Here is a 25,711-nt window from a genome sequence, read left to right as displayed (position 1 = left end):
ACAAGTCGTCCAAAGTAAAAAATAGTTTAGGACACATTTTCGAAAAATACGTCCAAATTTTTTCATTTCGAAAATCGTCTAACTATATGCCCTGCCGATCTGATCGTCCAAGCCGCTAAATCGTCCATCTTTATACCACATTTTCGTCCAACTTTTCATCCAAGTCAAAAACGCCTAGAACAAGCCCTGTTGGACGTGGGAGGGATCTGCAAAGTGATGGACTGAACACCCAGACATGGCACCCAAATAGTGGGGTACCTTACAGGGCACTGCTGTGAACTTCACAAAAAGGGTGCCATGTCTTCATCTCACTACAGCTCCCTTATAGGTCATGGTGAGCCCCCCCCCAAACCACCTCCAGAATCCCCTAGACCCACTTATCTACCACCCCATTAGCCCTTATGGCTGCAGGAGTCACTTATAAGCTAGTAAAAAATGGTTTGGGGGTGTATAGGGGAGTGCACATGTTTCAATATCAATGCAGTGATTACAGGGGTTTATGGGCATGCATTTGGGCTGCAAAACCCAAAGGAACGGTACAGTTTAGGGGGTGCACGACAGAAGAACGGGACTTGGGTGTGATTGTATGGGATGATCTTAAGGTGGCCAAACAGGTTGAAAAGGTGACGGTGAAAGCTAGAAGGATGCTGGGGCGCATAGGGAGAGGTATGGTCAGTGTTAAACCTAACTTGGGACCTCATTCACCCAGGACACTAATCGGAATTTCGTGCCCTTACTGGGGTGGTGTATTCATCATTGGTCCATTTGTAAAATAGTTTCCAATTTGGCTAATATACCAACTCATATGTGCATCTGAAAGAAGAAAAAAGGAGGAAGCAGTTAACTTTAGCCCTTTCCTTCTTTCAGATGCACATATGAGTTGGTATATTGGCCAAATTGGAAACTATTTTACAAATGGACCAATGATGAATACACCACCCCAGTAAGGGCACAAAAGAAATTTCGATTAGTGTCCTGGGTGGATGAAGTCCCAAGTTAGATTAACACTGTACAAGTTTACTCTCTAAGATTCTTCACTACTGAGACTGCAATTTGAGTAACTTAGGGCCTCTTTTACAAAGGCGCGCTAAGCGTTTTAGCGCGGATTTTGCACACGCTGATGTGTCCATAGGATAACATGCAGGCGTTAGCATTCAGCGCGTGTTTAGCCTGCGATAATATTTACTGCGCGCTAAAAAGTTTAGCGCACCTTTGTAAAAGAGGGGGTTAAGATTCTTCAAGTTGTATGTTTGGATTATCTAGGTTCTTTGTATATCTGCCCTCTGGCTTCCAGTGTTGTGAAATATTAGTTTGCTAGTTAGAAGTAATTCTCCCTGTGTTCAGTTAAATATGTTAGATCAGGGATCTAACAAAGTCCCTCCTTGAGGGCCGCAATCCAGTCGGGTTTTCAGGATTTCCCCAATGAATATGCCTGAGAACTGTTAGCATACAATGAAAGAAGTGCATGCAAATAGATCTCATGCATATTCATGGGGTAAATCCTGAAAACTCGACTGGATTGCGGCCCTTGAGTACTGGCTTTGACACCCCTGGACTGCTGATGACCTCAATAGGCAATGACAATCCTACTGTCAGGTGGTACTTGTTCCTAAAGAAAATATTGCTTTTCAGAATAACGATTTTGTTAGTATCACAGGGCAGACTCTTAGGACCCATTTTACAAAGTCACAGTAGTGATTCTATCGCAGCAAGTGCACCATAGCCAATTCAATTCCTATAGGCTTCAGTGATTTTACCGCGGTAGAATCACTACCGCAGCTTTGTAAAAGGGGCTCATAAAATAATTTTGTATTTTTTTATATGTATACGCCTCAAGTCAAAGAAATTTTAAGAGCCTGTAGAGATAAGCACTGGGTTGATAATTTAAATTTTATTTTGGTTTTTTTTTTTTTTTTACAGACAAGGGTAAAACTGGTGAGAGCCTCAGAATATGAATTTAAGGCTCAGACTGGAATTTGCCACTATTTCCCAAGCTCAGACTTTGGTGTTTCAATAAGAGACTATAAAGCTTATAACTTCAGGTGAGACTTTTTTTTAAAAAAAATGGTGGTATTACACTTTCTGTTATAAATCAATGGGCACGCTTTGGAGCAAGACATATGCTCAGTAGGTCATTCTGGGGGTCATTTACTAAGGTGTGCTAGCCGATTTAGCACATGCTAAATGCTAACGCACTCATTATATTCTATGGACGCATTAGCATTTAGCGTGTGCTAAATCGGCTAGCGTGCCTTAGTAAAAGACCCCCTCTGTTTTTCAGTTCCATTTATTTATTTTATAACCTGGCCCTCACCATGGGCTGAATTCAATAAATCATGTTTGACGGGGAAAAAAATTGACAATAAGCACAGTTTTATAAAAGGGGATGCCCTTTATAGAATCTTACTTAACACTGATTCTCATGCCTAACTGTAGGCACCTGACTTGGTGCCTGCGTAAAGCTAGTAAAAAATACTGGCACCCAAGTTAGGCGAACTGAGGCCTTAGCCTACAATTGAAAACGCAACCTTTCAGAATGCCCTTGACATGCCCACATAAGGCTGCCAGATTTTACTATAGTAAAATCTGGACCCCCCCCCTAGACCCGCCCCCCAGACCCGCCCAGTTCTACCCATCCCTGCCTCGTTATGCCCTAGCCCTGCCCCCCCCCCACTGGCTGCTCTCGTCAGGCAGGAGGAAATCCGCACATGAAGGGATTTCCTCCTGCCGACGCGATTTAGAGGAGGCTTTTGAAAACCCGGACAAAATGCTGGGTTTTGAAAAGACGTCTGGACCTCTGGAGGGCATATCTGGGGACATATCTGTGGAAATCCAGACATCGGGTAACCCTATGCTCATGGTCATCCACACTAATAGAGTTAAGAATATAAGAAATGCCTCTACTGGGTCAGACCTGAGGTCCATCGTGCCCAGCAGTCCGCTCATGCGGTGGCCCAACAGGTCTAGGACCTGTGCAGTAATCCTCTATCTATACCCCTCTATCCCCTTTTCCAGCAGGAAATTGTCCAATTCCTTCTTGAACCCCAGAACCGTACTCTGCCCTATTACGCCCTCTGGAAGCGCATTCCAGATGTCCACCACACGCTGGGTAAAGAAGAACTTCCTAGCATTCGTTTTGAATCTGTCCCCTTTCAACTTTTCCGAATGTCCTCTTGTTCTTTTATTATTTGAAAGTTTGAAGAATCTGTCCCTCTCTACTCTCTCTATGCCCTTCATGATCTTGTAAGTCTCTACCGTATCCCCTCTAAGTCTTCTCTTCTCCAGGGAAAAGAGTCCCAGTTTTTCCAATCTCTCAGCGTATGAAAGATTTTCCATCCCTTTTATCAGACGTGTCGCTCTCCTCTGAACCCTAGAGAATGAGAGTCTCTGGTAACCAGAGCAGATATTGTGATGTCATAATGTCTCATTCCACCAATAAGAACAAAGCTTATCAGTGATGTCACAATGGCTTTATTATCCTATATTCAGAGTATGAATGGGCACAGCCTGACCCTCAAGCCTTGCATTGAAGAATGCTGGTGTAGAAGGACTGAGGTGTGGGCAGACTTGATGGGCCTTGGCCCTTATCTGCCGTCACTTTCTATGTTTCTATGTTTCTAGGTTGAGATAGACACTAAAGAATGACATGGGATAGTTTCCTGTGGTTATCTGCAAGAACAGGATCGGTGAGTTAAGTGCTGTACCTTATAGCGCTCAGGCAGATGTATATGCAAACTTTATTGAGTGCCAATTAACTTGGGTGCCAGTGTTCTCTTAGGCTTCTGTAGCTGGCATCATGCTTGTTGCAGTCTTCTGGGTCTCACTGCATCTGAATAGGTAGAACCATACCCAACACATTACTGGCCAGAACTCCGAATCGTCCCAGAAAATCATTTGTTTTTTTTCCACCAGAAAATCATTTGTGACTAATTTTGATAGACAGGAAAGGAACCATTGTCATGCTGCAGTACTCAGAGTTTTAAGCAGGGAAAAAAGTAACAGGTCTTGGTCAACCGTATCAAACGCTCTCTTAGGCTTTCGCGGCTAGTGTCATGATTGTTGCGGTTGTCCGGATCTCACCGCTTCTGGGTAGGCAGAAGCAATATTTCAGCCGTCATGCTGGGGCTGCGAGGTTTGCAGTTTGTCTTTATACGTAACGGGTTCTCAAACCTGATTGTCTGGGGCTTGAAGTGAGTGAGGCAGGAAAGTCCGTTGGTCACAAATTTGAATTTTGGTAGGAAGGTTCATCGGTCGCAAATTTGAAATTTGGTAGGAAAAGATCCAAAATGACAAAACAAGTCATTACTTACTAAGTTCCATTATAAAATGATTTTACCCTCTCCCCTGAAATGGGCAAGACCCGTACTTCGATTATTTGAATGTGGTAAAAAAAAAAAAAGTGCATTCTTGCTCCTGATCCATATTGCTGCACACAGGACACAGACTGTAGAAGTCCGCCCTCATTGGCCACTCTGCCCCACTGCTGGAGTCACTGCTGTCCAAGCTGACTCCAACTTATCCCTATCCATCTTGCAACATACTGAACCGAGACCGTGGAAGTCCGTCCGGCATCGGCTTCATTGGCTGAGGCTGCCATTTAAGTACCAATCCTGCACACTCCTGTTCATCTTAATGAAGGGGGAGAGTGTGATGCACTTGTTAAAGCTACAGCCTCAGCACCCTGGGGTTGTGGGTTCAAACCCACACTGCTACCTCTGACCCTGGGCAAGTCTCTTAATCCCCATTGTGAGCCCACCAGGATAGACAGAGATAAATGCTTGAGTACCTGAATAAATTCATATAAACTGTTCTGATCTCCCCTGGGAGAACAGTATAGAAAATTGAATAAATAAATAGTGTGCAAAGTTTCAGCCTCTGATAACCAGAGCTGGTATTGTGACATCATAATGCCTCATTCTACCAGTGCCTAAGAGCCAACCTCATCAGTGATGTCACAATGGCTTCATTGGCCTATACCTGGCTCACTTCTACTATATTTTGATTTCCAGAGTGGTGCAGTGGTTAACGCTACAGCCTCAACACCCTGAGGTTGTTGGTTCAAACCCTCACTGCTCCTTGTGACCCTGGGCAAGTGACTTAATCCCCCATTGCCCCAGGTACATTAGATAGATTGTGAGCCCTCCAGGAAAGACAGGGAAAAATGCTTGAGCTCCTGAAAAAAAATTCATGTAAACCATTCTGAGCTCCCCTGGGAGAACAGTATAGAAAATTAAATAAATAATGTTATAGCTCTTGAACTATACAGTTTTGTGTCGATACTAGCCTCTTTTTATTCAGGGATCCTTTGTGTCTCTATCCCACACATTTTTTGAACTCCATCACTGTCTTTGCCTTTACCACCTGTCCAGGGAGGGCATTCCAGACATCCACCACGGCACCACCCTTTAAATCAACATACGGTTCCCCTAAATTGGAAAAAATCATTTATCCGTCCAATTATCAAGGATAAAAATATAGGTCAAGATGAAATCTCTAATTATAGACCAATATCCACTATTCCATTCTTGGCTAAATTAACTGAAAAAATTGTCTTCAATCAGATATCCGAGTTTATAGAACAAACTAATGTGTTACATCCAAATCAAACAGGTTTTAGAAAACACCATAACACAGAACACTCTCTTCTTGGAATGACTACTTCAATTCAATATTTCCTAGATCACCATCAATCGGTGCTGTTAGTCTCTCTTGATCTGTCAGCAGCGTTTGATACAATCGATCACCAATTACTCCTTGCTAGACTTCAAGCTATTGGGGTGATAGATGAAGTTCTAGCTTGGTTCACATCTTACTTCAGTGAGCGTACTTCAATAGTTAATTTCAATAATTCTTCATCCCTTCCATCTCAGATTTTTCATGGGGTTCCACAAGGATCTATTCTTTCACCCTTACTTTTTAATATTTTTCTAGCTCCATTAATGACATTATGCCAATCAGTAGGATTTCATGTTTTTGCATATGCTGATGATATACAATTATTACACCCTCTAAATAATAATAATACAGTTGAAATCTCATCTATTAATGAGAAACTTGATCAAGTATATCATTGGCTAGACAAAAACAGATTGGCGCTCAATATTAAAAAAACCAATGTTATGTTATTTCCATGGAAAGAGAACTTTTCTCTCGTTCATCCGATTTCAATTCATAATGTTCCCCTTCAATTAGTTAAAAATATAAAAATTTTAGGTGTAATTTTTGATGATAAACTAAATTTCCATGATCATATCAGCAACATTGTGAAAATCACCTTTTATAGATTACGTAAAATTTGTTCTATCTCGAAATTTCTCTGTGCTAAATCACTCACTATATTGATTCACTCCTTGGTGATTTCTAAACTTGATTACTGCAATTCTTTATTCAAAGGAATTGCACAATATGAAATAAAACGATTACAAATTATCCAGAATACAGCTATAAAATTAATAAATAACTCTAAAAAATTTGATCATGTAACACCACTTCTCAAAGAGGCTCATTGGCTTCCTGTTAACTACAGAATCACTTATAAGCTATGTTTAATTATCTTTAAAACTTTAATTAATAAGACCCCTGCTTTTTTATATAGATTACTGATTCCATACTCTGCAAAGAGAATTTTACGTTCTAGTGAACAAAATCTGCTTTCGATCCCATCTTTAAAAATTATTAATACAAGAAGACAACTTATTTTTTCTTGTACGGCACCTCAAACATGGAACGCCCTCCCTATTTCTTTACGGGAGGAGAAAGACCTTGGAAAATTTAAAATTGAGTTAAAAACTTTTCTTTTTAAAGATGCCTTTTCTACATAATTTTATATTTCATGAATTAATCATTTGGTTGAACATGTTTTAATTACTGTCTATCCTTTTTGTATATGCCCTTAATGTTTCTTCTTTACTTTAAAATTATATTTCATCCCTCCCTTCCTAGTGTTTTATATTGTTTAAATTTAGAATATTTTAGCCATTATTTAAATTGTATGTATTATTATGTATTGCATTATTATTGTTCTTTGATTTTACATTGTAAATTTTAAATGTAAATCGCTTAGAATATCCGATTAAGCGATTTATCAAGGCCCATAATAAACTTGAAACTTGAAACTTGAAACTTTCTAGTGTACCAAGCAAATTATCATATACAGGCAATGTGAGAGAAAATTTTAAATTCAAAAAGAAAAATACTCTCTTCGCTTATAAATTCTTTTTCAGTTCTTAAACTGAAAATGTAGGCGTGATAGCTCACAGAGAGAAGTAGCTGCCGATTTTCGTTGATATTTTGTCCAAAACCCTAATGCAGCTAAAGCGAAACGCGGGCAGCCTTCGTTGGCAATGGACAGCTAAACAGTGAACACAGAATGCTGAGCAGTGAACAAGGAAGCTGTTGGCATTTTAGCACTAAGAGCTAAGTACTTCCCCCAAAAATATGATTTAATAAAATATAAACTGTCTTAAGATTAAAGAGAAGTTAAAGTATTAAATTGGAGGATTAAACCGATGAGGATTGTCCCGTAGACGTTTGCAGGCTGAGTTGAAAAGCGGGGCCTGAAGGAAGTGCAACCAGAGACTCGTGAAATCACCAGACAACAAAGGTAGGAAAAATTATTTTATTTTAAATTTAGTGATCAAAATGTGTCTGTTTTGAGAATTTATATCTGCCGTCTATATTTAGCACTATATTTGTCTATTTTTCTGTAGTTATTGAGGTGACATTGCATATTTTAAAGTAATCTGCCTTGACATCTTTGAAAAAAACCCGAAACTCATAAATGATAATTAACATTTTCTCTGCGTACAGTGTGCTTTGTGGGGTTTTTTTTTAATTTTATGTTTACCATTATGAATTAATAAGATATTGTATGTACATGAAAAAAGAATGGAAGATATTGGGGCGGGGCTAGGGCAGGATTGGGGGAGGGGATGAATATTAATAGCTGTCCCGTTTTGATGAAAAAAATAAATGGTCACGTTAGCTATACGTGGTATATAAATACTGAAATAAACAAGATATAAGGACCTGGTCTAAGTTAGTGTATATAGCAAGCTAGTCCAGGTATGGAATAAGTGTATAATCAATCACCATATATATTAAAGGCTTGGAAGAAGCAACATGCTTTTACCTGCTTCCTGACTTGAGATATAGAGGTATGCAGGGAAGCCAGGTGAATTGGTAAGTCCATATAGAAAGCTCCATAGATATGCTCCGGAGGTTACAATGTGGACATCTTGCCTTGGAGAGGTTTTTGGGGTTTTTTAACATGCGTCCCGATTGACTGCCAGATGGCGGAAAGATGCCTACTGCCACCTGTCATTAGGACACACATTTTCGAGAATCGTGCCCTAAATGTTTAGGGTTAATTTAAAATAACTTATTCTCATCTCCCCCCCCCCCCAAACAAATAAAGCTGCTAGTAACACTTATATTTAATTTCATCTTTTTGCTTTATCCAAATACAGTATTGTCTAAAGGGGATAAACACTATTTTCACCGATGCTGTGTGTCCATATAAGGACAATATATTTTTATGGGTGCACATGGTTATAAAATTATCACCTTAATGACTCAACCATGATGTTGCTTTGAACTTTCAGTGACATTGAAGAAGAAATGATGACACAGCTTATCAATCTAGGCCCTTTGGCAGCAACGGTGGATGCGGTGAGTTGGCAGGATTATCTTGGCGGCATTATCCAATATCACTGCTCTAGTGGAGAAGCAAATCACGCAGTTCTCATTACGGGCTTTGACAGAACAGGTAAAAGAATTGCTGTGTTTGACTAATTCTGTTTTTTATAATCATATTTTGAAATATTCAGAAATGAACATATGACTAGCCTTACTGGGTCAGACCAGTGGTCCATCTAGCCCAGTTGCCCATCTTCCTGTGTTGTTTAAAGGAGTGTTTTTGTTCATAGGTCTTTTTTATTTCCATTATAGGAGCAATATCATTGCAATTGTGCACACATCCAAAAGATTACCTTTCACAAACAATAAAAAGGAAAAATAGAGATGTTTGGGACCCATTTTACAGACAGGTCCCTGCTCTGAAGAGCTTACAGTCTAACTTGGAACAGACAGACATGACTTTTAGGGTTGGGGATGACGAACCCAAGATGAGAGGAGTTAGAAGTCAAAAGCATTCTCAAAGAGGTGGACTTTTAACTGGGCCTTGAACACTGCCAGAGACGAAGCCCGCCATAGGGATTCGGGCAGCTTCTCTAAGCATACAGCACAGCAAGCAGAAGGACAGCAATCTGGAGTTGGCAGTTTGAAGAGAAGGGCACAGAAAGCAGGGACTTCACGGGTGGGGGGGGGGGAATCATAGGGGAAGATAAGTGAAGAGAGATAGTGAGGGGCAGCTGAGTGAGTGCATTTGTAGGTCAGTAAGAAGAGTTTGAATTGTTTTCGGAAACAGATGGGAAGCCAATGAAGTGACTTTAGGAGATGGGTAACGTGAGTAAAGCAGCTCTCCCGGAATATGAGTCATGCAGCCGAATTCTGGATGGATTGGAGGGGAGCAAGATGGTTTAGCAGAAGGCCTGAGGGTAGTGAGTTGCAGTCGTCTAAGCGCCAGGCGATGAGGACAAGGATAAGTGTTTTGGAAGTGTGCTCAGAGAGAAATTCCCCCCTAAGTTTCTTAATTTAGAAACTCTATTCAAGTTTAGATGTCTGAAAACCAGCATTTAGATATCCATATTTTATGGATGTCCAAATTTCAATTGTATAAAGTCAGGATCATGAGCGTCTATAAAACTGCAGTATGTCCTTATCACAGGGGTGTGGCCTGGGTGTATTTTGAGCAGGACTAGGGAGGGGCTAAAATATGGGACCTTTAACTCGGACTTCAGATGAATGCAATTTAGACCTGGTACTTGACATGTCCAGGTTACAGAAAGATGCAAAGTGGGTATGATCATTGGGAGACCACTGGATCCTTTCAATAATAATGGGCCTGACTTGTGGACTGTTATTTGCTTTCCAGCAGCCAGAAATCTGCATTTTCCCAGCTTCAGCAGCACAAAATCATGTTTACAGTGGGAGTCAATAACCTCTGGTACAGAGATAAACACAAATTACTGACTTCCATGTTAATTAATCAGAGTAACCCAGTACTTTTTTTTTTTATATATACCCGCAAAATCCAAAGTTCTTGGTGGTTTATAAGAGAACATACACAATACATAGCTTATACATATAGGAATAGGGCATAAACTTATGAGAAATAAAACTAAAACAGAAAGAAACAAGGCTATTCAGAGAATAAATGAGATAAGAAGCATGGAAACCGATAATAATAATAATCTTTATTCTTGTATACCGCCCCAACCATAAGTTCCAGGCAGTTCACAACAAATGAAGGACTGTACAATTGGTGAAACATACATATAAACAGAGATACAACAATAATCAAGTTACAAACTTATCAAACTCTTCCCAACGTGGGTCAACACGAATGAAGAGAAGATTCATCAGAAGGTGGCTGGGGAAGGTAAAATGACGGCAGAGAAAGACCTGCATGGTCCATCCATTATCAAGGCAACGTTGAACCAACAATCTAGTAATTATTCATTTTACTAGCTAAAAAAGGGAAAGGGGGTGTGATATACCACCTTTCTAAGGTTACAATCAAGCTGTTCACATATTATATACAGGTACTTATTTTGTACCTGGGACAACAGAGGGTGAAGTGACTTTCCCAGAATCACAAAGAGCTGCAGTGGGAATCAAACCCAGGACCCTTGGTTTTCAGACTGCTGTTAAAACCATTAGACTACTCTTCCATTATGGTAAAATGCTTTTATTTTTTTGCAATTTAGTGATAACCCCCAGAAATCCTGTCTAGGGTTACCATGTAGCTCCAGAAAAAGGAGGACGGATTGAGACATCCGGGTTTTACTTCCATTGAAGGAAGTAAACCCAGATGTCTCAATCTGTCCTCCTTACTTTCATTGCCTTCGATGGAAGTAAAACCTGGATGTTCTTCTGGAGCCATATGGTAATGCTTGCCTAAGGTTATCAGAATAAGTTTATCTGGATAAAGTTAGGGCTCCTTTTACTAGACCTGCCGATAGCGGTTTTAGCACATGCTAGACGCTAACGCCAGCATTGAGCTGGCGTTAGTTCTAGCTGAGTAGTGCGGGTTTAGCGCGCGCTAAAAAATGCTATCGCAGCTTAGTAAAAAGCAGCCCTTAGTTATATTCAACAGTGGAAGATATCCAGTTAACTTCATTGACTGTCTGGTTAAGGATTATTCTGGATATTTTCTGGATATCAGGCCACTGTATATCAATCCATCTGGTGAATAGAACAAGTGAGGCCCTCTTTTACAAAGGTGCCGCTAAGCGTTTAGCGTGGATTTAGCGCACGCTAACCACATAATGCGTCCATAGGATAATATGCATCGCATTAGTATTTAGCGCAGGTTTTAGCACGCGCTATTTAGCGTGCACTAAAAAGCATAGCGCACCTTCGTAAAAGATGGGGGGTTAATGTATGGATCCACTTTTTTACCTTCTTTTATATACAACTATAAATACTAAGACTGAAATTAGGTATATATTTTACATTTGCTTTCATTTTACAGGCGATATTCCTTACTGGATAGTGAAGAACTCATGGGGTAGTACTTGGGGGATAGATGGCTACGTCCATATTAAAATTGGACAAAATGTATGCGGTAAGTTGCTACTTGTATTACTGCTTAATGTTTCTCCATACAGTGCTGCACAAACAGATACAAGAAATTATCGTGAAGACACCAAAACAGATTTAAGTTTTAGACAAAGGATAAATAATTTTAAGTTTTCTTATATGATAGAAAAAAAAAAAAAGCAAACCTCTCATGGAGCGTTAAACTCTGCTCTTGGGCTTTTTTTATTTACCAATTTTTAGTTGCCAGAGCAGGATAATATTAAAATATTATGGGGCTCATAATCAAAATGAAAATACATCTAAAAACCCGCCTAAATTGGCACTTAGACGATCAAAAAGACAGGTTGTCCAAGTACCGATAATCGAAACAGGTTTTAGACGTATCTAAAAGCAGCTGAAGCCTTTTCATTGCTACTGTGCACCCAGAGTGAAAAGAGGCATTTTTTGAGGAGTGGTTAGGGCGGGAGGTGGGCGGTATGTGGGCCTACCTAGACTTAGGGCTCCTTTTACTAAGCTGCGGTAGCATTTTTAGCATGCGCTGTTCCCCAAGCTACGCAGAAAAATACTAACGCCAGCTCAAAGGAGGGCATTAGCGTCTAGCACGCGGGGAATTGTTAGAGCGCGCTAAGTACACGCTAAAACCGCTAGCACAGCTTAGTAAAAGGAGGCCCTTAGTCATCCTGCAGCAATAATCAAAATTTTGACAGGTTGCTTGGACAAAACTTATATGTTTTGACTTAGACGAAGTCAAAATAGGTATAAGTTCCGGATTGGGCCACTGAACTGAATGCAGCTGCCGCGGTCAGCTCACCGGCCTAGGCAATCTTTCCCCCCCCCCCCCACCCCTGTAACAATCATAGTCGGAGGAATGTTCAGTCCTCTTACCAGAACCTGCCATGACCCCCCTGATGATGGCAGGAGGGATGCCCAGTCCCTCCTACCTACACCCGCCGCAACTCCCACACAACAATTGCTGGCAGGCAAGATGCCCAATATCTCCTGCCGGACAGTCCCTCAAACCCCCTAAAGTTCTCTGGTAGGAGAGATGCCCAGTCCCTCCTGCTGGACACCCCAACCCCCCAAAGGTAGCCCACTCGGACCCCCCAAGCACACCCCCACTGGACCCCCCCCCCCAAGCACACCCGGGAATGTGCTGGGAGTGGCCAAGATTCCGATTGGCCAGATCCCCTAGGCCCCTCTTATAGGGGGGGGGGATCCGGTGGGTTGGGGTGGTTCAGCATCCCTCCTGCTGCGATCGTTGCATGGGGGGGACAGTTCCATGATCCTCTAACTGGCGCTTATGACAGACGCTGGTTAGAGGATCATGGTTTTAAGCGAAGGACTGGTCTCTCCTATGCCTAAAAGTTCTTGTTTGGGGCGTTTGGGACTTGGGTGAATTTTTTTTTTCAGAAATAGGGCTTAGAGGTAGACGTAGTGGTGGTCTGAGTGATTAAAAACCACTCTATGTGCCAAACATTTTACAAATTAATTATTTTGAAATTTGCTATTATCTTCTATTTATCATTTGTAAATCATTCCCTGTTTATTTAATTGCTGTAAATCGAGTCGAGCTTTCTCAGAATGATGACTCGGCATACAAAGTTAAGCTTTAGTTTAGTTTTAGTTTAGGCAATTCTCGAAAAAAAAAAAAAAAAAAAAAAACCACATTTTGGACATTTTTTTTCGAGAATGGACATTTCCCTGCTGCCTACTTTGGACGGCTAGACCTTAGGCCAAAAAGGGACTTAGACGGGTTTTTTTTATTATGCCCCTCCACATATTTAGAGCTCGTTGTACAAAGCTACGGTAGAAACTAGTGAGGTATATGCTCCAATGCTCATAGAATTCTTATGAGCTTTGGAGCACTTTCCTCACTGGTCTGCACTGAAAACCTCTAGCGCAGGAGAGGGGGGAGGTAAGTGTCTTATGCAGATCTAGGCTGAATCTCAGCCAGGAGAGACAGAATAATGTGAATGAGGCCCAGCATTGAATATTTTGGACTAATTCTGCCTGCTGTGGTCAGTGTTTTAAAAAAAAAGCTGCAAGCTGTGGGCTGAAATATCAACTGGAGACTTAGGCCCTCTTTTACTAAAGTGCGCTAACCGATTAGCGTGCGCTAATTGATTTAGTGCGCGCTAAACGATAACGCATGCATGTTAGGCTTTGGACACATTAGCGTTTAGCGCGTGCTAATTAGTTAGCACACCTTAGTAAAAGAGGGGTTTAATTTTTGAGGTAAGTGGTATGAAATAAATCTAAGTGGATGATATGAAAAGAGAGCATGCACCTATAACTTATTTTCCAATTGGCAGTGTGTTTATATACGTACATTTTCAAGAGCCATCAGCTCTAGTTATGATTTGGTGGAGAAATGAACCACTTTATTTATACTTTCCAGAATTTTTTATTAGTTTTCATCATGTGTTTTGACCACCAACTAAAATTCTAGGTTAAACCTGAATTCTATATGAACACATATTAAAGTTATTTCTTTGCAGATGTTTAAAGAGGGTCTAAAAAGACGTAAATAAATTATTTTATGTCTATTTTAGGCATAGCAGATACAGTTTCAGCTGCACGTGTATGACAAGTGATTGTAATATTGAAGACGGTGGACAGATGTTACGATATTACATAGAATGAGAACATAAACCGTTGCTTCCAGATTCTGGCTGTTGATCCTAGTACTGAAAACAAGCAGCAGGGGACAGAAACTATGCTCTCTATACAATAAAACTTGAAAGAAGGAATAAGTAACACAACTTGCCAGCCTGATGGCATCATCATAAAGGAATGACACTCTCCGGTCTTCATTTGAAAACGTCAGATACTTGCTGGTTGAACAGGAACTGGTGTTACTCTCAGGATATTCAAACATTTATGAAAAGATAGCATGTTTTAAAATGGCATGTTTTGAAGAAGACTGAAAATGGTATAGCTTTTGTAGGTGACAGGACAAAAGTTGTGCGAAACATCAGCGCGCCGACATTGGAGCACAGACAATTCGGCGCAAAGCACCAGCACGCCGTGGGAAAACTTACTTTTAAATGAGCTCCAACGGGAGGTTGTGATACTCTTCACGCTGCCGTTGGGGGGAGTGGGGGGGTGCAACCCCCCACATTATAGAGAAAATTGAACTTTTTCTGATTTTTTTGAAAAAAGTTCAGTTTTCTTTATACCCCCAACAGCAGCACGAAGAGAATGAAGTAAACTGGGGGGATCCCCCCATATCCCCCCATCAGAGCTCTTTAAAAGTAAGTTTTCCTGTGGCGCGCTGATGTCTCGCGCTGCGAATGACTATGAACCGCTTTTGTAAATCCATTTAGAAGCAACACTTAGGACTCCTTTTACTAAGGTGCGCTAGCGTTTTTTGCGCACACTGCAGATTAGCGCACGCCGCCCCCCCTCCCAGGCTACGTGTAAAAACTAACGCCAGCTCAATGGTGGTATTAGCATCAAGCACGTGCGGCAATGCAGCGCGTGCTAAAACCGCTAGCGCACCTTAGTAAAAGGAGCCCTAAAGTTAATATTGGGATTTTGTCATGATTTTTTTATGGTGATGGGACAATTGCACGCCAGACACCAGCGCGCCGACAATCAAGCACTGACAATTTGGCACAAGACACAAGCGCGCCACAGGAAAACTTAGTTTTAAAGAGCTCCGACGGGGGCGTGGGGGGAACCCCCCACTTTACTGCATACTGTTTGTGCTGCCGTTGGGGGGGCGTGGGGGGTGCAACCCCCCACATTATAGAGAAAACAGAACTTTTCCAGAAAAAAATTGGAAAAAGTTCCATTTTCTCTATAATGGAGGGTTCCAACCCCCCAACTTCCCCCCCCCCCCAATAGCAGCGCAAACACTATGCAGTAAAGGGGGGGGGTTTCCCCACTCATACCCCACTTCAGAACTCTTTAAAACTAAGTTTTCCCAAGGCACGCTGGTGTCTTCCGCTGAATTGTCTTTGCCCTGCATTGTCGGCGCACTGGTGTCTCGTGCGCGACTGACTATAAACTGTTTTTTTCCAATCCTACACCTGGTCAAATAAGATGATCTAGCTTCCAGGTCTTAAGCGAGAGTAGAAGAGATCTGGCTAATCCAATTTCCAGCACTGAACAGGTTGTTTACCATACACATCAGCTCAAGAAGCGCCCCCTCCCCCCTCTCATGATTTCTTGCAGCAGATCAAGAGTAGATCCCGGGACCAAAGTCACGAATTCTGTGGCAAACTGGCATGGTTGCTGTGTTAGTCCATTTGAGTGCACAGGAATAAAGATAAATCCATCAAAAAGTGTTAGCTTTTTTGAACGAAATAAATGTGTCTACTGACTTGCTTTCAGGTGTTAGCTTCTGAAAGCAAGTCAATAGATGTATTTAATCCTTGTAGAGAGATATTGCAATAATTGATCATCCTTTATTTTCATGACTCCCTGTACCAGCTATTAGAACTGGTAAAATAATAATAAGGAACAGATCTTCACAGGCACTTACTAGTACAGGGCGTCTTTTGTCAAGCTGAGTGGTAAATGCACTAGAGAGTGACAAAATTCATCACCGCTCCCATCCCCGCGGATAACCGCGGGAAATAATCCCATGTCATTTTCTAGTGTATATTTCAACCTCGGTCCTTCTACACCAGCATTCTGTCAAAGCAAAAGCTTGCGGGTCAGTGGATGTGGCTATTCATACTCATGTGAGCCAAGGATAATGAAGCCATTGTGACATCACTGATGTGATTGGCTCTTAGGCACTGGTGGAATGAGGCATTATGACATCACAATATCTGCTCTGGATACCAGAGACTGTCATTCTGTAGTGTCTGTTTCAACCTCGGTCCTTCTATACCAGCATTCTTCAAAGCAAAGCTTGCGGGACAGTGGTTGTGGCCATTCATACTCTGATTCTTCCCTCTCTCCTTAAAGAATGACATGAAGATGGTTTCCCGTGGTTATCCCCGGGGACGGGAATGGTGATGAATTTTGTCACCGTGTCATTCTCTAAAATGCACCGAAGCCCATAGAGATTGAATGGGCTTCGGTGCATTTCCTGCGTAGCATTCACTACTGCGGCTTAATAAAAGAGGCCCTTAATTAAGCCACTCTACATGTAAGTGCCCTAACTGCCAATTTTCAGCAGCAACTGAATAGTGGGACCTAAAATTCCTACAGACCAACTTGGCACCATGTAACAGTGGTTCCTAAACCTGTCCTGTCCCAAACCTGTCCAGTGGTTCCCAAACCTGCCAGTCAGGTTTTTAAGATATCCCTAATGAATATGCATGAGAGAGATTTGCATATAATGGAAGTGACAGGTATGCAAATCTCTCTCATGCATATTCATTAGGGATATCTTGAAAACCTGACTGGCTGGGGGTCCCCCAGGACAGGTTTGGGAACCACTGATGTAGGGTGAGGAGTGGGATATAAGAACATAAAAATTGTCATACATTGTCAAACCAAAGGTCCAACAACCTGTTTCCAACTGTGCCTGATTCAAAAAGAATAGTGTATATATATATAGTATATGAAACCCCACCTATGGAATCAAGAACTCCTGAGATCTACCTTAGTTACTTCACTCCTGTATTTATTATTTTATTTTTTATTTATATGTATCACAGAGGGTTCATTTTCCTAAGGTGCGCTAGTGTTTTTAGTGCACGCAGGAAATTACAGTGCGCTACGTGGCTAGAACTGACGCCAGCTCAATGCTGGCATTAAGGTCTAGCGCACGGGGCAATGTAGCACGCGCTATTCCGCGCGTTAAAGCCCTAACGCAGCTTAGTAAAAGGAGCCCAAAGTGTAGCCTTTAATTACTCTCATTACTTTAATTACTTAAAGGGGTAAAAAAGCCTCAGAGTCTGCAGCTATTAACCCAAATTGGGTTTCAAGCTCCCCCCACACCACTTCCCTGTGCAGCAGCAGCGTTTCCCCTACCCCCCCTTTCCCTTCCCATGGTCTTGCCGGCTCCCTTAGTCCCTTATTGCCCCCCCCTCTTCCCTTCTCGTGGTCCCGACAAACTTTCTGATTCCAGCAGCGTCTGCAGCACTGTACACATGCAGCTTCGGGGCCTTCTACTGCCCAGCAAATCAGGGCAGTAGAAGGCCCGAAGCAGCATATGTAGAGTGCTGCAGACGCTGTTTGAATCGGAAGGTTTCAGGACCCGCAACCCTTGCCGGACCCGAAGCGAGCTCTGGGGGTTTTTAAGTCCGTTCTGGGAGGGGAGGAAAGCAGCTCCTCTCCCTTCCAGCTCCGTGCTTCTTGGCTTTATCCTTCAGACGGCAAGAGCTGCTGTGGCCGACAAGCTCTGCGCACTCCTTCCTGCGGGTCCCTACAGCGCACGGAAAACGGGAGCACGCAGGTGGGAGTGTGCATGCACGCTTAGGGCTTTATTATATTAGATTCTACTTTCATGTGACTATTACTCTGACTTTCTCCCTTTCTCTGATTACCTCTTTAACCTACCTACATGTATTCGACGACTTTCATTGTAATTATTTCGCTGATTGTCCAGCTCTTCTTATTGTAAACCGCCTCGAACTACTAAGGCTTTGGCAGTATATAAGAATAAAATTATTGTTATTATTATTAATGGCCACACGCTAATAACAAAATTAGCATATGAATCAATTACCTAAAATTTACCCCCTCTTTTACTAAGGTGCGCTAACCGATTAGCACGCACTAATCGAATTAGCGTGGGCTAAACGCTAACACATCCATAGATTAACATGCATGCGTTAACGTTTACCGTGCGCTAACTCGATTAGTGCGTGCTAATCAGTTAGCGTACCTTAGTAAAAGAGGGCCTTAGGGCTCCTTTTACTAAGCTGCGCTAGCGGTTTTAGCGCACGCTGCCAATGCCACGCGCGCTAGACGCTAACGCCTCCATTGAGCTGGCGTTAGTTTTTGGTGCATAGCGTGGGGTTAGCGCGTGCAGCAATGTAGCACGCGCTAAAAACACTAGCGCACCTTAGGGCTGCTTTCACTAAGCTGCGGTAGCGTTTTTAGCGCACGCAGAATATTAATGCGGCTAGAACTAACACCAGCTCAATGGTGGCGTTAGTGTCTAACACGCGTGGCAATGTAGCGCACGCCGCTAGCGCAGCTTAGTAAAAGGAGCCCTTAGTGTGAAAACAATAAAGATATTATTGCAGTACCTTTCCTGCTGCAGAAACACCACCTAGATAAGAAAATATTTCTCAAAACAGCCTCAAAGGCTGAGCAAGCATAGAAAACAGTCTTAGCTGTCTAAAGAAACTATGCTATACTGGAGCTCAGAATCATATAATTGGCTGATATTACCAGGAAAAAAGAGCACTTAAAAACTGAAAAAATATACCTCAAAATGCTCAAAAAAAAAAATGGTAATATAGAAAATTAAACAAAAAATGTTCCCAGAGCAGGAAATAGAACTAACTACACAAAAAGTTCTCCAAATAGAAAAAAAGAGCAAAGCAAAAACTTATCTGGAATTTCCAGCTGAGGCCAGTCCAATCTGTTATTTATGGCAGGAGCTCATTCACTGGCAGAGCGATTGGCAAAATCCCCTTATACTTCCTCCACCTTGGGCAAAACACCAGCCCCCTCCCGACCCCAGAGCAACTGCACCACACCCGAAACTAGCAATCAAAGTAGGGCTTTCAAAGGTGCCGGTTTTTCCCAGTTCTTGTATATGTATTGCTCAGCTAGAAACGAAACAAAACTCTTATCTGCATTCATCTTCTATTGAAAAAAAAAAAAATCTCAACAAGGGCCGCTTGTTTCGCGGGCATATCCCGCCATGTCAGGAGAAATCGAAATCAGGGAGCCATTAATATGAAAAAAAGGAAATTCTGCCATTTTACCCCAGTGATAAATAAAAAGGCCTTAATGCACAGGAAAAATGTGAGTAAGGCTGCGCTAATAATAATAATAACTTTATTCTTCTATACCGCCACAATCTTGCGACTTCTAGGCGGTTTACAATCAAGAGTGCTGGACATTCAGCGAAATACAATAAGTAGATATTCAGAAGAAATACAGAGATCAGAGACCTCAGGAGGCAATAGTATAGAAATACAATTTGCTGAGCGAAAATGTAATATGTACATTTTAGTAGGTAATGTCCGACAGGACCTGTTGGGGATAAATAGCAACGTAAAGTTATGATAAGATGAAGATAACAGATTATATTTATAACAGTGCTGTAAGTTCAGGTGGAATAGGGAGGGGGGAGGGAGAGGGAGAGCGGGTCAATTGTTTAGGTATTTCTGGAACAGGTATGTTTTTAGGCGTTTCCTGAATTCCCCGTATGTAGTGGGCGAAAGCAGTTGGTCTAGGTCAGGGGTCTGCAACCTTTAAGACATAAAGAGCCACTTGGACCCGTTTTCGAAAAGAAAAATAAACTTGGAGCCGCAAAACCATTATAAAACAAATCTAACACTGTATATATTGTTTCTTATCTTAATGCTATATACAGGATCATGCAGTTAGCTGCTCTCAATGCTCATAGGCTCCCTGCGCTAAAAAACGATATTGCGGTTTAGTAAAAGGGAGCCATAGTGCAAAATATAGACAGCAGATATAAATTCTCAAAACAGACACATTTTGATCACTAAATTGAAAATAAAATCATTTTTCCTACCTTTGCTGTTTGGTGATTTCATGAGTCTCTGGTTGCACTTTCTTCTTCTGACTGTGCATCCAATCTTTCTCCTTTCTTTCAGCCTCCTGTATGTTTCCTCTCCTCCAGACCTCATTCTCTCCCCCAACTTTTTCTTTCTGTCTCCCTGTTCCCCCTTCTTCTGTCTCTATCTGCCCTTTTCTTTCTTTTCTCCGTGCCCTCCCCCAAGCCACTCGGTTTGCTGCCACCGCCATCGGGAATAGCCCCCAAGCCACCGCCGTCCAAGCTTTCCCTGCAGAAGCGTCGCGCTGACCAGCATTCCGCTCCCTGACGTCAATTCTGACGTAGGAGAGGAAGTTCCGGGCCAACAAGGCATTTCTTCCCTCATTCCATCCAGCCTGAGTCCCATCTCTCCTTGATCCAGCATTTCCCTTACTGTGTTTGTCAGAATTACCATTCCACCTATTTTCCAGCATCACCCTTCTTTGTGTCCATCTCACTATATCTTCCTTTCTTTCAGCCTCCCTGTATGTTTCCTCTCCTCCAGACCTCATTCTCTCCCCCAACTTTTTCTTTCTGTCTCCCTGTTCCCCCTGGCCCACGGGACTCCACGGGATGCCCCCCCTGACCCACGGGACTCCCACGGGGACGCCCCCTGGCCCACAGGACTCCCACAGGGATGAAAACAGCCTACCTAAATTCTGGCGATGCAGGCATGCAGCTTACAAGTCCGGCGTCGTGGCGGGAAATAGCCATGCTGAGCAGTGAGCTCAGCACGTACACAGATGAAAGCCTTGCTTGCTAATTGGTCCGGCGGCACGGCAGGGCGGGGCCGCTGGACCAATCAGCAAGCAAGGCTTTCATCTGTGTACGTGCTGAGCTCACTGCTCAGCATGGCTATTTCCCGCCGTGACGCCGGACTTGTAAGCTGCATGCCTGCGTGACACACTACCGGAGCCGCGGCAAAGGTGGAAAAGAGCCGCATGCGGCTCTGGAGCCGCGGGTTGCCGACCCCCGGTCTAGGTCTTTGCCCCATAGGACTGCTAACACTGCTTGTTAAAAGGGCTCCTGAATCCTCCATTAGCCAAGGTATAAAACTTTAGACTATATGAACTCAGTAGGGACAAAGTACCAGTATATATTTATTTATTTAAAAAATTTCTATTCCGCCTATCAACTAGGCGGATTACAAATTAACGTACATAAAATGAAACCTACAAAAAAAATACAAACTCAACTAAAAACATACTAAAATACAAACTCCATAAAAAATAAATTCAGGAAATAGAAATAAATTCAGCAAATAAAAAGATCCTAGGAAAAATACATTAAAGCAGAAATTCCTTATTCATAGAAGGCTTATACAAATCAGTGGGTTTTCAATAGTTTTTTATGACACAAAAGTTAGAACATAATCTTAGGCCCTCTTTTACTAAGGTGCGCTATCCGATTAGCGCACACTAAACGCAAACGCGTACAAGTTAGTCTATGGATGCGTTAGCATTTAGCATGCGTGTGCTAATCGATTAAGCGCACCTTAGTAAAAGAGGGTTTTAATGGTCCATTCAATGCATTCCACAATTTTGGGCCAGCTAAAGAAATAGCCGACATCCAGGTCTTTTTATAATGCACATCCCGGGCACATTCGAGTGACAATTTCATTGACGATCGTGAACGCAACGTACGGGTTGGAGCATATTTTTTCAGGGCCTGGATCAAGTACTGTGGCGCTTCCCCATAAAGTTCACGGTGTATGACTGTCAAGATCTTATACTCAATGCGATATTCAACAGGCAACCAATGCAGTTGTTTAAGTACTGGAGAAATGTGCTCATAATGAGACACCCCTGTGATCATCCTTACAGCTGCATTTTATCAAATCTACGGCCCTTTATGCCCACCAGTCAACAGAATGTATCAGTGAGGAACGCAGAGAAAAAAAAAAACAACAACAGGCTTTATTCGCTTGATATAATTTTACTTAGCGATAAAATGTGTTTTCTGTCTGTGTATTATAAATACAACAACACACAATAATATTACTGCAATGAAAATAAAAACAGTTTCCAAGATTCTGGAGTAGTTATATATCGTATTTACATTTTGCTGCATTTTGCAAAACCATTTGGGAAGGTATGGTATTCCTTTGCAGAGCATTTAAATCCTATTAAACAAAATGCCTACACAATTGCATTAGTATATTTTGAGTAGTTACATGGCAAGCAAAATTTTTTTAAAAAAAATACACATATATTTTTATACAGCAACTTAATTTACCTTCTCTTTTGTCAAGCTGTGGGTGGCTCGGCAGCGCAGCTTGATAAAAAGGGGGTTAATGTATTTTCCAGTCAAAAGATGTATGAATGATTTTAACCTTCCACTGATGCAATGCTGATGACCCTTTTAAAACTTGCAAAGACGCGCTAAGCGTTTTAGCGCGGATTTAGTGTGCGCTACATTGACGCATGCGCTAACCACTAATGCGTTTATAGGATAACATGCACACGTTAGCATTTAGCGCAGGTTTAGCGCACGCTAAAAAGCAGCGCACCTATGTAAAAGAGGGGGGTAGATATATTGATGTAGAACGCTGAGGGGCCCTTTTACTAAGATTTGCTAAGTACGAACGTGCATTTACTGCAACTTAAATGGGCTTACCGCAAGACACTCTGAGGGGCCTTGGGATAAAATCTCAATGTTTGCTGAAACACTAAAATAATTCTGAATTTTTCTCAAAGGATTCATGTCTGGGGGCAAAGAGTAGGCGTAACAGCACGAATCAGTTAGCACAGCTACATTACTGGACGCTAACTCATTAGAACGGGATTATCATATGAGTCCTTACCGCCTACAAAATAATAATAATAATAATAATAATTTATTTTCTTATATACCGCCAAAGCCATGGTAGTTTGAGGCGGTTTACAATAAGAGGAGCTGGACAGTCAGCGATATAGTTACAAAATAGAATCGATATAGATCACAAAATAGAATCAATGAATACAAGTACAATGAATGCCAGTACAATAAGGAAAGCTGGATAGTCAGCGACATAGTTACAATGTAGAAGCAATGAAGTCGGTATACAGAATAAGCGAGGTAATGACCAACAAATTCTTAAGTGACAAAACGGTTAAACAGTTTTGTTTTTACTAATTGGTGGTGGTTGGGGCTCATGTGCTGTTTTGTTCATGGCTATGTGCTAATGGCAAAGTAGTGCATGGCCGTTAACTGGGAAAATGGAAAATTGGCCTTTTTTCGGCTGTGGTAAAAGTGGCCTTAGTATGTGTGAATGACCTCCATATGGGCACGCTTAAGACCATATTTTATCACAGCTTAGTAAAAGGATCCGAGAATGATTGCACAAAAGTTCATCATAGCCCTTCTAAGGTTGTTCAAGAGGAACATGGATGTTTGATAACTTACCCCCTGCTTTACTAAGGTACGCTAAGCATTTTATCACGTGTTTAGCAAGCACTAAATCTACACGCGCTAACCGTTAACGCATCCATAGACTAACATGCGTGTGTTAGCGTTTAGCGCATGGTTAGCGTGCGCTAAAAAGCATAGCACACCTTAGTAAAAGGAGCCCTTAGTCTGAATCATCGCTGCTGAAGTAGGAGCTGTCGCAATATTCAGCCATGTAAAGGAATTTATGAATACTTGGGTTTAGCTTTGGTATCCAGTGTCTCGGTACCAAAAACGTTGAGAGGTTGAACAAGTCCACAAAACACCTTATACCTGTCACTGTAAGAAACAAACAAAAAAAGTACAATGTGAGTGGTTTGTTACAGGGCTATAGCAAGCTATGTGTGGCAGATATGGCTGCACAGGGTGCAAGGAAAGATTCCCATTGGCTTCCCTTATGCTGACATCACCAAGGTGGGCGGGACAGGAGTGCACCATGTCAGTCATAGTCCATGGTCGAAAACACGCAGGACAATCGAGCGCTGACAATACCGAGCAGACAATCGCGCGCAGGACTTAAACTTAATTTTAAAGTGCTCTGAGGTGGGATTTGGGGAGGGAACCCTCGCAGTTAAGTTAGTACAGTTTGCGCTGCCGTTGGGTGGGAGTGTTGGGGAGAACCCCCATTATATAGTGAAGAGGCATTTTTCCCTTTTTTTAGGAAAAAACATCAATTTCCTCTATAATGTGTGTGGGGGGGGGTTCCCACACACACACATACACCCCCCCAATGGCAGCGGCAACAGTACTAACTTAAGTAGGGGGGTTCCCCACACACACACACCCTTGGAGCACTTTAAAATTTAAGTTTAAGTCCGGCGCGCTGATGTCCTGCGTACAATTGCTCGGTATTGTCAGTGCTCGATTGTCTCGCGTGCTTTTGTCCCGTCACCGTCAGTCACACAGGGAGCAATTGGTGCTTGTTATGCTCCTGATTTGTTGTATTCAGAGGCTAAAAGATAATGGTAAATGTATTTTAGAAGCACTGAGGCACCAACGCAAGATATACGTTTGTTCAGCTGTTACTGCAGTATAAGTCATAGGCATGTGCATTCATTAATACACATTTAGGGGTCCTTTTACAAGGCTGTGATAATAATTGGCCTTAGCCCATCCTTAAGCAGAAAGGAGTGCGTAGTGTAGTGGTGGTTAGAGTCAAAGCCTCAGCACTCTGAAGTTGTGGGTTCAAACCATACCTGCTCCTTCTGTCCCTGGGCAAGTCACTTAGTTCTCCACTGCATAACAAGCACCAATTGCACCCTGTGTGACTGACGGTGACGGGACAAAAGCACGCGAGACAATCGAGCACTGACAATACCGAGCAATTGTGCGCAGGACATCAGCGCGCCGAACTTAAATTTAATTTTAAAGTGCTCTGAGGGGCTGTGTGTGTGGGGAACCCCCCTACTTAAGTTAGTACTGTTGCCGCTGCCATTGGGGGGGGTGTATGTGTGTGGGGGGGAACCCCCCCATATTATAGAGGAAATTGACGTTTTTCCCTAAAAAAAAGGGGAAAATGCCTCTTCACTATATAATGGGGGGTTCCCCCCAACACTCCCACCCAACGGCAGCGCAAACTGTACTAACTTAACTGCGGGGGTTCCCTCCCCAAATCCCACCTCAGAGCACTTTAAAATTAAGTTTAAGTCCTGCGCGCGATTGTCTGCTCGGTATTGTCAGCGCTCGATTATCCTGATTATTAGATAGATTGTGAGCTTGAAATACACAAACCACTTTGAGTGTGGTTGTAAAACCTACAAAAAGGCAATATACAAATCCCTTTCACACACACTAAGGCTATTTTTACCAGGGCTGTCAAAACCTCCTATTTTCTATTTAATTAATGGCCGTGTGCTATTACCATTAGTGTGCAGCCTATTTAAATATTATTACAGGAGCAATTCCTGCCACCTCGTAGGGAGGGGGTAAGGCTTCCCACATTAACCATGCGCTAACCAATTAGCACAGAGTAACGTA

The 25,711-nt window shown here is 42.2% G+C and overlaps 2 protein-coding genes across 3 annotated transcripts in view; one reads left to right on the top strand and one right to left on the bottom strand.

Moving 5' to 3' along the window:
* The window catches only part of CTSO (cathepsin O), a 40,297-nt gene extending 25,595 nt beyond the window's left edge, over positions 1 to 14,702 (top strand). For both annotated transcript variants that reach the window (XM_033942517.1, XM_033941621.1), the window contains 4 exons: positions 1,921 to 2,042; positions 8,604 to 8,767; positions 11,597 to 11,689; positions 14,217 to 14,702. In XM_033942517.1, the coding sequence (XP_033798408.1) occupies positions 1,921 to 2,042; positions 8,604 to 8,767; positions 11,597 to 11,689; positions 14,217 to 14,251 (414 nt within the window). In that variant the 3' untranslated portion in view covers positions 14,252 to 14,702. The remainder of the gene's footprint in view (positions 1 to 1,920; positions 2,043 to 8,603; positions 8,768 to 11,596; positions 11,690 to 14,216) is intronic.
* A 7,504-nt stretch (positions 14,703 to 22,206) lies between these two features.
* TDO2 (tryptophan 2,3-dioxygenase) overlaps positions 22,207 to 25,711 on the bottom strand; it is a 40,145-nt gene continuing 36,640 nt past the window's right edge. The window contains 2 exon segments of the mRNA XM_033940325.1: positions 22,207 to 23,996; positions 23,998 to 24,013. Coding sequence (XP_033796216.1) covers positions 23,859 to 23,996; positions 23,998 to 24,013 — 154 coding nt within the window. The 3' untranslated portion in view covers positions 22,207 to 23,858.

Source organism: Geotrypetes seraphini, chromosome 1, assembly GCF_902459505.1.
Source record: "Geotrypetes seraphini chromosome 1, aGeoSer1.1, whole genome shotgun sequence".
Lineage (NCBI taxonomy): Eukaryota > Metazoa > Chordata > Amphibia > Gymnophiona > Dermophiidae > Geotrypetes > Geotrypetes seraphini.
Note: the sequence above shows the minus strand (reverse complement) of the source record. Positions and strands in the feature narration are given on the sequence as shown.